Here is a 14,390-nt window from a genome sequence, read left to right as displayed (position 1 = left end):
ATAGAAGACTGAAGTGCAGAGATCCAGATCCAAAATAAGCAGCAAACAGAAGGAAAAGAATTACTTCCTTCCCGAAAAAAATCACTGGAGTTGATGCAGGTGAAGAAAGAAGTAAGAGACATAAACATACATCTCTCTGTTCAGATACATAATGTCCCATGATGCTAAAATAAGGCTATCATTCCTATGTTATTAAATGTAAATATTTAAACCACTGTAAAATACAGGGGCCCAAGCGGGTCGGGGTATATTCCCCTGTAAATAGTAAATTCTTGAATTTAAATATTCCCGTTATGAATAGTGTCATGTATATTTCTATTCCAGATACATTCCATGGAACTCAGGTGATTCAGACCTGAAGCTACGGAATTAGATCATTACGAAATAATGATCCAGGCATTACCTCTTCCTTGATCTTTTCTGTTTACTTTTCTGCTCAGAAAAGCATTCTTGGCACTCCACTAGCCAGTCAAGTTGCAAATCTCTTCCACCAAGTTAACATTGTCTTTCCCATAGAAGAATTGCCATATGTGGCCACAACTACATCCAAAAAAGATCTAAAATGCATACTGCACATACGATCTGAAATTACTACTACTACAAAATTCTACAAGTGTTTCTCAAACTAACAGCCTCAGGGGCAGATTAATTTCAAAAGTCTTCTGAAAAGCCCTCGAGCAACTTCTGCAACACTGAAGGTCAAGTGTCCCAGTACAATAACTTAACTTACACTAGTCTTTTGTCAGGCTTTAGCAGCTTGTTGGAAAATTCACTGATGATTAACAGAAAGCTCAAGTTAGGAGGTAAGCATTTTCCATCTACTCCAGCAGCTCCTTGAAAAGCAAATTCAATCCCTTCCCTATTGGAAGAAAAAATAGAGAGAGATGAGAGTAATAAAACAGACAACTGACAAAAGCAATGACCATGGACAAAGTGATGCTACACAGCACATACTTGTGTATCATAGCCACAGATTCTCTAGATTTCACCTGGTCCCAGCCAAATGTTAGCGAAAAGCGACGAGCAAGCTCTTTCATATTTGTGAAGGAAGCAGAGGAGAAATCCACGTCGCTACTTCTGTCTTGGCTTTCTGCACGTGCCTGGAACAGCTACAAAAGAAGTCTCCGATAAGCAACCATATGTAATCCTACGGGCAAACGAAGCACCGGGAGGACGCAGAGATGTGCACAGCAAGCGACAGCGAGCTTACACAGACAGAAGCCTTACAAAAGAGCAGGTAAGCCCATGACTGGAACAACAACAAGGAACTGACACGAAGGACACTGTTGTGCTTAACGGAGAGGCATGAATTATAAATAAATAAACAAATATGTGCATACACAGAGAATCGATTCCTGAAGATGTTGCTTTCACTGACCCCAGCTCCTGTTGGGACTTTTGAATCAAGCTCAAGAGGCCTAATTTGCCTGAGAGGCTTTCAGAATATCAGAATGCAGACAGAAAGTTTGGCAGCAGCATAGTCCAATTTCTGAGAGCGAGACTGGGTCAAAAGCAAGTCTCAAGCCAAATTAACTATGTTTTGGGTTGTTTTCCTAACAGAACATGGAGGTAGCTTATTCCCTTCAACCTGTTAACTTTCAAGGTCAACTAAAGGCCGAAAAGGGCCTGTTGTCTATGTGATACCTAAACACGCAGTCCTGACTATGTCAGCAGAATATATCTGGCCAAATGCTGCTCGGCCTCATCTAAGCTCAGATTTCAGTGGCTGGTTCACAGATCTAAGCCCCCAGCAACGCCTGTGAAATAAGCAAAGCTCATGTATCAGTACCCCCCAGGAGGAGCCCGCTCTGTGGCTCAGGGCAGGACTTCAAGCTGGAAGCAGCTCTGGGCATTGGCAGCGCCGGCAGAAGCAGCTGCTAAAATAGCTTAACTGGCCTCATCAGCCAGCAGCTGCAAGCCCCAGCAACTGAGACCCTTCAGAAGAGCTGCGGCACGCTTTCTTTCAGAAAAAAAATACTGAAGATACTGGGGATTAGAGCTGGCCAGCCACAGACACGTTTGTGCTTCGTCAAATTCAAAGGGAACTGAGGCTGTCCGTAAAACACAGGATGATACCCTTAACCTTTGTTAAGCGACACCTACCACGTCCCAAGAAACGCTCTGTAATCTCGCATCAATCCTAACACTATGCATTTGAAGAACGCAAGACAAAAAAATAGTGTGCAAAATTACATTTTAAAAAGATGTAATGATTTTAAAGGAGTTTAATTATGACGTGCCAAACCAACATACAAATAGAAAATACGGGCAAAGAAACAATTTCTTCCACTAGGATTTTTAACGAATTTGAATAATTATGGCAAGGTAGGTAAAAAACTACAATATGAATACAGCTGTCATAAGAGTTCCTAGCCTCTTGCTTTCATCTTAACCTTACCTGCTGCAGGCAGAGAATCAGTGTCTTGGCACTCTGAATTTTGTTATTGTGCCTCGTCTTGCTCAACGTTTCTTTAATTATGTCTCCAAAATCATTGTAGGTCTATTAATGGTAACAAAACAAATAAGAATTATCATTCCCCTTCTTTAGCACTGGGAGTACATAAAACACGTGACTGTATTCATGAGACACAAGAAGTTCATCAACATTCCCAATATCAGAACACCCAAGCTAAAAGATGAAAAATAGATTTTTTTTTTAATATTATTTCATAAGTAAAGCAATGCTATGTTCATTTAAGAGTAATGTGAGGATTAAAGTTACACTGAAATTGTTGAGTATTTATTATAACAGAAGAACAAAGCCTAATCTGGAGAGAAATAGAGTTTTCTGTATTTAACCAGTGCTCGCCTTGGGCCCAATGAAGTAAAGAACAAGATCCATATTCAAGTATTTCCAGAGTCCTGTTAGTTGACCCAAGGAGAGTGCCCACTCTGTGGTGTTCTCAGCCCTCTTGAAACCCACTTCCGAGTGGCTGAGGCTTTACCAGTTGTCTAAACACCAGGATTCATGTGAAATCTGGGCCATCTGCACATGGACTGTGTGAGCTGTATAAAATAAGGTGACGGCTTCAGCGTGAGAATCTTTATAGTTAAAATGCTCCCTCAGCCATAAACTGCTTCTCTGCACTGGCCTCTCTGGAGAAGCCGAGGAGCAGATGTTCCAACAGGCATGCCCTCTACTAAATTTTCACTTACTTCACCTGCAGGGAGGGACCTTTGCAGAGCAAAGAGGAGAGATTTGTCCCACTCTTGCTTGATTTTATAGCCCTTTTGGGATTATACAAGGATTCGGAGCCATAAAACCATTAACCCCACATCTTTCACAAACACTGGAGTCACTTTCAAAACCAAAATGCACTGACAGGCAAAGCAACCCTATCTAAAACATTACCTTCACATAATACTTATAGATCTCAGCAGCCGCCGTCATCTCTACCACATTATGCACTATTAACTTGCAATATGCTGCGAGAAGACTCCGCTTTTTGTGCAAGTCGTCAAGTTTGCAACTTTCATCCTTTCTCTCCTCCTCTTCTGTCAAGTCTAGGGAAACAAAAGCATTGAAGCTTTGTTCTACCGCTTTATTCAAAATATCTCAATTTTAATGACCAGCTTTCATGCAAATAGCACAGACTCAGCTGTTCAGTCAACACGCTAAGCAACAGATGCAGGCGCTCATTCCTGTGCATATCAGAAAACACAGGTTTATTTCCATTTCAAAGCTTGCAGCTGATGACAGTGAAAACGAGTTATTTCCAGAGTCTTCTACTCTGATCTTCATAGGGCTTTCGCATCTCTACTACTCAGAATCTCCTTGTACAACACTGCTCACAGCTACAGAACAGAACCAGAGTGCAGAATAAAAGGCACAAACACACCAAATGGAAGAGACCACATTTGGTTTTTTCCTAGAATAACACAGATGCTAGAAAATCAGCACATAACCAATCAGAAAACCTACAAAAGTTGCCATACACAGTCAATAAGAGTCCAGATGAAACTCGCCACGTGGTCATCAGCAAGAGTGAAAGAAAAAAGTGATTTCATATAATTAAGAACAAATTAAGTCTCTGAAACATGTGTTAATTACTAGCTGGATAACTTGTGGAAAACGAATACTCTTAAGAGTCTTCCAAAAAGCTATGAAGGTGCTTGGGGAGAGCTTCTTGCAGCAGGAGAGCGCAGATACACTCTTTCCTGCTGCAAATATCACCTATCAACTACCAAAAGGCTTCAGTCTTTGACCTCTAATTTTGATGTGGACTGTTTCTGCTTCTAGCATGACTGTGAGCCTGGAAACACACATAGGTAAGTGACTGATCAGAAGCATCTGCAAATCAGAGTGAAAACTAAAATGGAGTAGCTGCCAGCCGTGCACATGGACAAGGACACCCATAGCATGATAAAATTGCTTGTTCAGGAAGGAATCTGCGATGGGATGACAGGGAACCTTTGTGGGGAGGACTGAGAAACTGAAAGCATCATACAAAATGGGTTTGAAACAGATCTCAGGCCATCTAACCCAAAACAGGTTCCATTTTATCAGTTTCAGATACAAAACATGCATTCTGAAACATAACCTGCTTCAAAAACTCCCACTAGGATACTATAACCTACTTGAGCAACCTATTCTATTGTATCTCCATTTTTATCAATAAGGATTCTCTTCTACTATCTCCCTGTTGCAATTTAGGCCCATCATTTCCGGCATATACACTGTGACCTGAAGATGCATGGTGCCCAGAACTGACAAAGAACTCCATCTGAACAGCTGAAGGACAAGAGTTTGACACAGTAACCTAGAACAATGCTTGGTTTTTCAAAGCATGACGCTTGAACTCGGCCTCAAAACCACAACGAACTAACAATCTCTGTTCAAAACACTCCCCAAAAGAAACCAGCCTTCACAATAACAGCCTCAATATGGCATCTGAATGTGTTTGAAAAAGACAACAGAGCAACAAGTACTACTTCCCACTAAATCTGCCCTGCACCCCCGAATCAAAATCCACTAGTCTTTACCTCTGATGGCTTAGAAGTGTCCATGCCTTGACAGTCACACTGTAACACTGCAAGGCGTTGCTGTAACACCACCATCTGTACCACCAGCCTACCAAATACTTTTACATTCTTACCTATCCCTGCATCACATCAGCCCTTTCCATCCCACCAGTAAATTGGCAGCTATTTCCTGTGCTAGATCCACAGCAGTGGATACAGATCAGTGAATAACAGGTCAGCCACTTTGTTTGTAAAGGGGCCCAAACAAACAAAAACAAACAAAAAAAAAACCGCACACAAAACAAAAGCAACCAAACAAAACAAAAACCAACAACAAAAACAACAAAACCCCAACACTACTAAAAAAAAAAGACCAGCCCCCTTTCCTAATACATTCAGTACAGATGACAAAGTGGTAGATTGTTTCTCCAGTGATGAAGATGTCTAACCTTTGCCTTCCTCTTCTTCCTCCACGAAAACATGTTTCTGGATAAACAAAAGCAGTTTTTCCTGAAGCGATGTACTAGGAAGATAATACAGAAGTCCGACTGCTTCTTCATTATCATTTGAATCCTGATGACTCAAAATCAGCAACCAGTCACAGAGTATCATGAAGGCCTGTATCGAGCAAAGCCAAAGAAGCACTTACAGACGTTACTTTTCACGCCAACTCCACTTCGCATCTTCAAACACCACAAGTCACAATCTAGCGTCTATCCCACTTCTTCCTCGCAAGCTAAAGATTTCTGTTTGCCCCAACGTGTGGTAAAATGCCACAGCTAAGCCCTTCTAGAATTTGTACCTTAGGATACAGGATATACAAGTATCATGCATGAACAGCACCTAAAGCTTTTCAACCTTCCATGGGAAAGAAGAAGAGATCTATTATGCTAGCAAATCTCTCTTTTAACACACGAATCACTGGACAATTTCTCCAATTTTTTTAATTTTTTAAGTAATATTCATAGCAAGGTATTAATAAAACAATAACAACCGCCAGTACACTGATCAGTCTAACCAGAAAACACAATGATTATCAACTGTTAAATTGAGTCATTCAGATTCAGGTCTTGATTCCATAGGTGGACTTATGCAGATACGTTTCCGTGCTTGATTAAAGCACTAATTTCTGTATCATTTTAACTAACATAACTTTAATTGTGCTTTAAAATAAATAGTTGAAGATTGTTTTCTTAAGAGAGTTATTTCTCTGCCAAGAGACCAAAAAATGCAAAAATCAATAGGAGAAAATATTAGTATGAAAAGAAAGGCAGGCATTTAAAAGGAGGACTGTAGATGTACGCCAGTTAAGTGACAGAGAAACACAAACCTTTTCTCTTACATCTTTTTCCTTATGGTGGAGGAACCACATGCAAATCTGACTGAAACGTCTCAGCTCTCTTCTTAGCGCAAAAAGAGTCTCCTAAAAACATATTTAGGAAAAGTGACAGGATAAATACATTAGGGACTGAGATTCAATAGGGAGTTACAGAACAAACAACAGTTCCATCTCTCTTCCACTGATAATGCTTATTTACGATAGCACAGATGATGACATTACGAAAGAAGCTGACATCTCATGGTGGCAACAGCTTACTAGTTACGAACAACTTTCAAACCATGTCTTGTCTTCAGGCACAATATCTGGAATAGAAAGGCCAATCCATAAAAATATATACTTCCCCTCATACTCTGGTGCAGAAATGTGACAATTAGTAGTAGGACATGTGCATCTGTCACACTTCTGGGGCTAGTGATATTCAGCAAGTCACAAATTCTTTGTTTCTCCATCTGTAGGATGGGCAGCTCTAATAGCAGGTATTCCCTTATTCATTTATCCACTTCAGCTTATTCTCATAGAGGAGTGATAATAATTTCCACTTTAGAGATGGAAGTAGAGTCATAAAGACCCTGGTCCATCCCAGCTAATTTTCAATGTGAATTGCCTTCTGGAGTGGCTCTTCTCTCTCCCTCTATTGACTACAAAGGGAACGCAATTTAACTACACTTCAAACTTTGGCACTCAGAAACTTGGATGCCTCTATTTGTTAAGATGGATCCAGCAAGAGACACCATTTGATTTGCCCACGGCCACATAAAAGACTTTCTGATCCTTCACCAGGTGCCAGCTGTTGCACTGCTCTGAGCGGTCAATAGAAGCGGAATGCACTTACAGGAGGGCTGGATTTCACACCATGCAACTGTATAAGAAAGGGGATCCATCCCAGAGCATGCTGAGAAGCAGCAGAACACTGAGGGAGGAGGGGAGGGAAGAAACTGTTCTAGAGCTGCTGTCCAGGAAATGGGATTTTTTCCTCTGGGAACTTCACTCTCTGCTGACATCCAGATTTGGCCCTGCAGAGTGGGCCGTAACATTGTGCTTCCAATCAAAGTCTGCTTCCATATGAAAGCCTAAATTAAAAAGAAATATACTGCCCCATTATCAGTCAAGCCAACCGTGTCTGGACTGAAAGGCAGAACATATGAGAGCAGCGAGAGATGCAGACGTCCACACAGGAATGGAACAGGATGGGAATAGACAGTGCATCAGTCACCAAACGGGTAACCTCCCAGCCAGCATTTCTCACACAAAACAAATACCTGTGTCAGTGTCCTGTTCTGTGCACACAGGAGCACCAGGGGAAGGGGACAGAATGACAGAAGCTGCAGCACTCAGTGTGGCCAGAAATCACCGTAAAGAGGAGCTGCACAGGTACACATCCACGCGTGAACCAAAACGTGAAAGAGTTTTCCTCTCTGGTGTCTTAAACTAGGTCTGTCTGCTGAAATACCTGCCAGAGCTTGGCGCTATATAAAACCCATTAAGAAAGTAAGTAGCCAGCTAATGAGAAAACTACCTCTTTCCTCCAACTTTCTGCCAGAAATATGTAAGTAAAAGAAGAAAATAAAAGCAAAACAAAGCAACAGGACTTCGTGGAGTTTTCATTGAATATTTTTTGTTCATTAAAACAACAAAACAACAAACTGTTTGGCAGTGGAACAAGTTCTTTATCTCCATCAAGCCCCAGGAATTTGATGCACATGTTTTGCAGTAAAAATAGAAGTGAACCATTGTTCACTTATTCTCTTGCAGACTGAAAAGGATGAACACTTATTTTTTTTATCTTAAAGAGGGCAAGACAGAGAGAAAATGCCTCAGCTCAGTTTGGTTTCCTCAAGAAAACACACAAATTATCTTCTTGACAAAGTTTTTTTCTTCTGGAGATCCGAGAACAGAAACGCAACTTAAACTTCTAGAAGCACAACCCTGAATTTCAAAATCATGTAGAGTGGCCAACCTTGGGAGAATTTTCCGAAACTGCAGCTAGTCTCCACAGGAGAGAAAAATAGGTGCACTGGATTGCTGGCAGGATCATCTGCAAATAAAAACATGCCCTTTATTTACATGAAAGGTTCAACAGCAAAAAGCTTAGGACTAAACAAAGCATTCAAGCCTGACATTTTGCATGCTGCTTCCACGACTGTTTCTGTACTGTAAAGTACTTAGACCTCAAAATAAACGTAACAGGTTTCTATATAAGCAAACTTTGCCTCCTGAGAAACTTCATTACCAAGGTGCTGCTTCTGCAGAACTCCGACGTCTTGACAAGTTCAGTGGAAAGTAACCATGTACCAAAAGGAGTGTTCACAGAGGCTAACCTTAGCTTAGCTTCTTAGGATTTCTCTACAGTCTTTGGTAAAAGGCAGACTCCTCCAGAAGGCAATTCATAGCAGAAGCCAAACCTCGGTGCTCTGATGCTCCATCTAAAGGAGTCCACCTCTACCCAGTGGCTGCAGGCTCTCTCTACCCAGCTAGATTCCATCCCTTTCCAAATAACCTCAAGTTCTCTCCTGAAAACAGGGGGCTGATTAATATCCATGACTGCTAGAGTACTTCACCTTGTAATCCCAGGACATACGGCCATCTTGGCATGGCCAGTGTTTGAGTTGAGGCAACCAGGCAACCAAAAGGCTGCAGTGGAGACAACTGGTAATTACAAACCATCTTCACCAAGAGTCAATCTGCAAGCAACAGGTCTGAGGTACTCCAATTTCTGGTCATGTGCTACCTACAAGGGGCTCTTCACAGTCCCAACAATCTCCTATGTACTGAGAGCAAGACCGTGCAATCAATGGGAAGTACTGAGCATGACAGAGGATCAATACAGATGTCAGTTGATTACTCCATCAGAGCTTCAGACAGTGTCCAAAATAAAGAACTCTACAGCATGAATTTACCGATTCAAATAACATTACACCAAAGACAGCCTCCATTTCCCAGATCGAGAAATGGAAACAGTATCTTCCTGCCTCACAGGACACTGATATATAGGATTATTTAATATTTCCTAATTTTCCTGCTTTCAACAAGAAAAGCCTCTTTCAATGTTAAATATTAACAACTCACCAGAACAGGCAAACTCCCATGTTCCATTTCAAACACCAGCAACCTCAAAGTCTTGTCATACAGATTCCACTTGGTGAGATCATGGGCACTGCAAGCAAAAAAGAAACAATAAAGATACACTAAGCAAGAAATGAAATCTCACCTGAGCAAACAGGTTAAATGTATCCTATTTTTGTCTTCATCTAAGGTACAGCGATAACTGTAAACAACTAATTATGAACTATAAGGGGAGGGGGATGAAATTGAGTTTTTCATGATCCAATGCTGCAACCTTTAGTCCATAGCTTTACAGTTTGCGTTCCTACCACAAAACTGCAATGTTGTGAGAAGAAAAAAAAAGCCTGAGCTCTGTACCTTTTCCTATACTCTATTCACATTCTCTAAGAGCCCAAAAAGGTCTATTGAACAATTTCCCCACCCTGCTTTAAACGAGTGTTTCTAATACCCTTGAGTGTTCGCAACTCAACATTAGACGTCTCTTTGCAAAAACAAAGCAGCATGCAGGATAGGAAAAAGATACATTGAGAAGAAAGCCCAATTCCCCCACCCTCTACTATCTTGCGTGATAATTTACTTGGTGAACAATCCCCGGCAAACTCAGCTTTTGAGAAATGTGTCTTTTAGCAAAAGAAAATCAAATCGATTAAAACAAACAAAGCAGATTACATCTGCTGGGAAAAAAGACTGTATTCACTATGCCCTCTTCAGACTGACCACCAGTGTTGAGAGTAAGGCAGGGCAAAAGCATCCAGCCAGGAGGGAGGCACCAGAGAGAGGATCTCTGTGTCCACTCTGACATCCCAACTCCGTAGCACACACTTCTTAGCCACATTAAGGCTGATGCTCCAACCTCAGTAAGAAGTCCAAAAAGAATGCCATATCCAGGAGTACAGTTCTGTTCAGAAGAAACTAAACCTTGGAGTACCTCTCACAGGGATCATTTTCATTCTCTTGTGAAAAATCTTATTAAACTAACCAAACAAAAGCAATTCTCACTTTGCAGCTGCTAGGTCAACACTTAGGTATATCGAAAAGTAAACTGTGTAAATAAACAACTCACTTATGAAAAGCTGCTACCCTTCTCAAAGCAGAGTTCATCTGGGAAATTTCTCCTGCATCCATACAAAATCCTTCTTCCTAGATTACGAAAGTTTGGAAAAGAGAAAGGAATTAGCCAGTGCAGGGCAAGGTAACTGCTATGTTCTCTTCCCAACCAACCCACAGGCTTGAATTACTCTCCTCCAGCCCTCCCCAGTCCCTTCACCTTTAACCACGCTACTTGTGTCCTCCTCTACAGTAAAAAGAAAACATGTTGACTGCACAGAAATTTTGTGTAAGTTAAGGTCCCTGTCATTAATAAACCCACAGCAGCCTCTCTAGACTACAGCATTGCTAACACAGAGGAAAAACTAGCAATCAGGCTAACACAGAAGTGCTAACCCTCAGACTCTCAGGCCATCCATGGTCCCTCACACAGTTGTTAGGGTTCTCTGGAAAGCTAACTGTTCACATGCTGCTGACCGTCCTTGCTTCCAGCTGCCAGATCACATTCAAAGATAGCTAAAAATATATTAAATACTTTCCCATAGATGCAATTGCTGCAGTTTCCACAAGTATACTACGTGATTATGGGAGATGGTATATACAATCAGGAATTAGAAGGGTGGGGTTCCAGGAGAAAATCTCTTTATTTAGATACGGATCACACTATGAAGGAGTTGAAGAATCCCTGGTCTAGCACTTATCTTGTTTCTCCTAAGTGCAGATTCTCTCACATTGACATAGATATCTATTTAAGACCAACAAAATAAAACCAATCTGAGGTTAGAGGATTTTTTGGCTTGACACATTTTACAATATCCCAGTGTCCAATAAAAACCTAACAGTGTTAACTCTCATACCATGACACCTGTTCATGATGGCACAGTTGATCAGATCAGCTGCAGGCTTCTGTTGTTCAGTTCAGCCAGCAAGCTATTCATATCACCAACAGCTGTTTCTGCTTTTTAGAACTAATGAAAAACTGTGAGGGAGACACTGCAGTCCTCCTTCAAGGGGAAAGTCATCATTTGAAAGACTCAAAAACTATACAGTCTGCCTTACAGCCTGCTGTTTGGTTTTGGTTGTTGTAGTTTTTGTTTGATTTTGGTTTGTTTTTCTAGTACTCTCTCTACAGCCAAAGTGGCAGCACAAAGGGCATCTTGTGTACAGTCAAACATGCAGAAATTCCGAATTATACCTTTCAGGGAACAGTTTCATCACCTCTAAATCCACAGCACTTCTTAGTTGATCCTGCACGTAGTATCTTTGGCACAGTAATGGAGCAACTATAAAGCTTAGGCTGAGAATATTCAGAAGACGTAAAATGACCTCATGCTGGTGTGGGCTACTTCATTTATTATTTTCGCTACTCTATTCCTGCCAAAGTACATCTGCTTCACTAAAATGTAAACAGTTGATCTTTTCAGAGGCACAAACCCATCCTTGAAAGCTCTGCTCCTCTCAAGCAGGCAGACAGCAGGGAAAGAATAGTTTCATATCCCCCTTTAATTTTTTTGTCATCTTTTTTCATAGGGAAACAGTCTGTTTATCTCCACCATGAGTCACACTCACCTTTTGCCAGAAGCCATCTAGTAGCTGGTTAAGCTGTCCCATCAACTCATCAATCAGTTGAGTTCTAGCACAATCCACCTGGCTGTAGATGGCAATTTCTTCACTGCAAAGGATATAATAAGTCCTGGAGGCAGCCTCAAGAACAGACAGGTCAGAGTGTTTGGCCACAATGTCTTTTACCTCTCTCAGCAAAGCATCCAAATGCTGCAAGCGATAAAAGGAGTATCATAGGTAAATTGCACACAAATCCACTTACGCTTTAGATACATTTCACTAGGCCCAAATGTCTCTATAGGTCATACAACCAACATGAAATAAATGCCAGTCTAAGGAGCAAAAGGGCAGGATTAGAGGATACAATTTTCTTTTTTTTTTTTCCCCTGAGTTTATAGCTCTTTTTCATTATTATTGTCTTTGTATCTTCTTAAAGAATGAAGCAACTGCTTTAAGTTCTACTTTAGCAATACGTGTTTGGCACTACATAAAAATAAAGACAAAGGCAGGGAATAAAAACTGCCTTTCCAAAGGGCAGGTGTGTCTCCAAACAATGGAAGCTGCCTCCCTCAGCAGGAGAGCATGGAGAATGTTTTACACCATGTCAGCAACTGAGGTCTTCATTCTTAGTGAGTGGAGGTAACTTCTGCTGTTCTGCTGACTCTCCCTCTTCCCCTTAACGTTTTGCGCTGAAATTAACCTAGGAGTGTTCGCCTAACATTACCTCCCTGTTTAAGAAAACATTATGCTATTTCAAGGATTTTATCTATCTGTTTCTGACCACCTCTCTCCCATCAGCAGATACACTATCTCCATTCTTATCTTTCAGTTACTGCCATTCCCCAGCAGCTGGGAGTCAATCTTCAAGGAGAATGAAACCTATTCTGCTGGGAGGCACCAGCTTAGACACACGGCATAACCCATCCCCTGTCCACCCGACAATGAAAAACCCAGGGCCGGGCCTACCACATGAAACCACAAATCATTTTCTGCCAGGGCCAGTCACAGCATATCAGAACTGACAAGCACTAAGGCTTTCCTTTGGCAGACCCAAATGAAAAAAGTAAAGGCTGAATAAGACCACTTTCCTCAAGGTACAAGACCATTTCTTTTTATTTCAGTCTCCCGCTTGTTCCAAGTCACACTAAGCTTTGTACATTGTCACATCACTTTAGTGCATTCCACATGAACCGACTACCCCAATTTCTGTTTACCTTCTCTAGATGTCCTGTCCTGTAAACATCTAAATCATAATACTGAGGAATCTGTAGAAGATTTGCCACTTTTTGTGCATCTGTTGAATACTGCAGAGAAAAAAAAATAGGATATGAGTACACTGTAGGAATTGTAATGAAATATTTAACATGCATTCACAGAGCAGCTGTTAGTTACCTTTGCCAAGAGCCGAGGAAGCACCATAATAAAGTGTTCAGTAATTTTGGTACAATCTTCCAATTGTATTTTCTTCTCTTTTACTGACAGAATCTGCAGATACAGCATTTTGTTTCAATTATGAAGTCTCTTAGATTTGAGTGGAATTTTACATGTAACCCGCAGTTAACTGACACACCTTTGTCTAGAGCATATCAAGCTAAGATAAAGATACTTTTCCATGGAGACAACCAGATGCTTTATTTTTCTTGTTAACCTCAAATTAGATGCAAATTGCTGAACAGCTATATCTCGTGGATAAAATGCTCACCATTTGTCAACAATGTGCTTCAACTGGCTTTCCTCTAACGCTCATCTCCTTCAACTTCCACTACTAATAAGATCTAGAGGTCAAAAGACATTGTGTAATTTCATGAAAATAAGCCATTTTATTTCCAAAGATGTACCTACGACTATGAACATTCTGTCTGGCAAACACATAAGGCAAAGAGAATGTGATTATAGTACAATAAATAAGACTAAGATGCACTGACTTTTTTGGTTGCACCTCTGCCCACTGGAGGATGACCTTCAGCTGCTTCTCTAACTGTTGCGAGGATAATTTCAATGAGAACATTTTCATGGGCATCACTCAGTGCTGTAAGTAAATCAGTCTCAGCGTCACACAAAAGAAAAATGAAGATGCAGCAACAGCTAATGTAAAGCCTACTCATTTATCTGAGCAACTGTGGAAGGACACTACAGAAAGAATGATGCAGTGTTGCTAAATAAACACCTAGAGAATGTTTGATTTAATTTGAAGAAAATTATTTTCTACATTTACTGAACACAAAAGCAGTTATTCCTCTCATGGCTAAACTTTTTAGGGCAGTTGGGCTCCCAAAAACAGGGGCAGCTTTAACGAGGCCTATTCTTACTGACTGCTATCTCATTTAGGACAAACATGCTTCTTTGATTACCAAACTAGTTTAACTCACTGGGTCTACAGACTTCCATTTCAATCACACAACTACATCCTGTT

General features: G+C 40.9%; 1 protein-coding gene across 2 annotated transcripts in view; it reads right to left on the bottom strand.

The window, feature by feature from the left end:
• The window catches only part of LOC135984748 (cohesin subunit SA-2-like), a 63,413-nt gene that overhangs the window by 9,267 nt on the left and 39,756 nt on the right, over positions 1-14,390 (bottom strand). Inside the window, exons 17-29 of one of the 2 annotated variants that reach the window (XM_065627242.1) lie at positions 13,903-14,006; positions 13,370-13,462; positions 13,192-13,281; positions 11,984-12,187; positions 10,431-10,507; positions 9,371-9,458; positions 8,262-8,339; positions 6,293-6,385; positions 5,412-5,580; positions 3,353-3,504; positions 2,399-2,500; positions 955-1,109; positions 731-859 (exon numbers count right to left, since the gene is read on the bottom strand). In XM_065627242.1, the coding sequence (XP_065483314.1) occupies positions 731-859; positions 955-1,109; positions 2,399-2,500; positions 3,353-3,504; positions 5,412-5,580; positions 6,293-6,385; positions 8,262-8,339; positions 9,371-9,458; positions 10,431-10,507; positions 11,984-12,187; positions 13,192-13,281; positions 13,370-13,462; positions 13,903-14,006 (1,534 nt within the window). The remainder of the gene's footprint in view (positions 1-730; positions 860-954; positions 1,110-2,398; positions 2,501-3,352; positions 3,505-5,411; positions 5,581-6,292; positions 6,386-8,261; positions 8,340-9,370; positions 9,459-10,430; positions 10,508-11,983; positions 12,188-13,191; positions 13,282-13,369; positions 13,463-13,902; positions 14,007-14,390) is intronic. The other variant, XM_065627251.1, reaches the window with a different exon arrangement.

Source organism: Caloenas nicobarica, chromosome 1 (assembly GCF_036013445.1).
Source record: "Caloenas nicobarica isolate bCalNic1 chromosome 1, bCalNic1.hap1, whole genome shotgun sequence".
NCBI classification, from domain to species: Eukaryota; Metazoa; Chordata; class Aves; order Columbiformes; family Columbidae; genus Caloenas; species Caloenas nicobarica.
The sequence above is the reverse complement of the archived record's forward strand: the minus strand, read 5'-3'. Positions and strand labels throughout refer to the sequence as shown.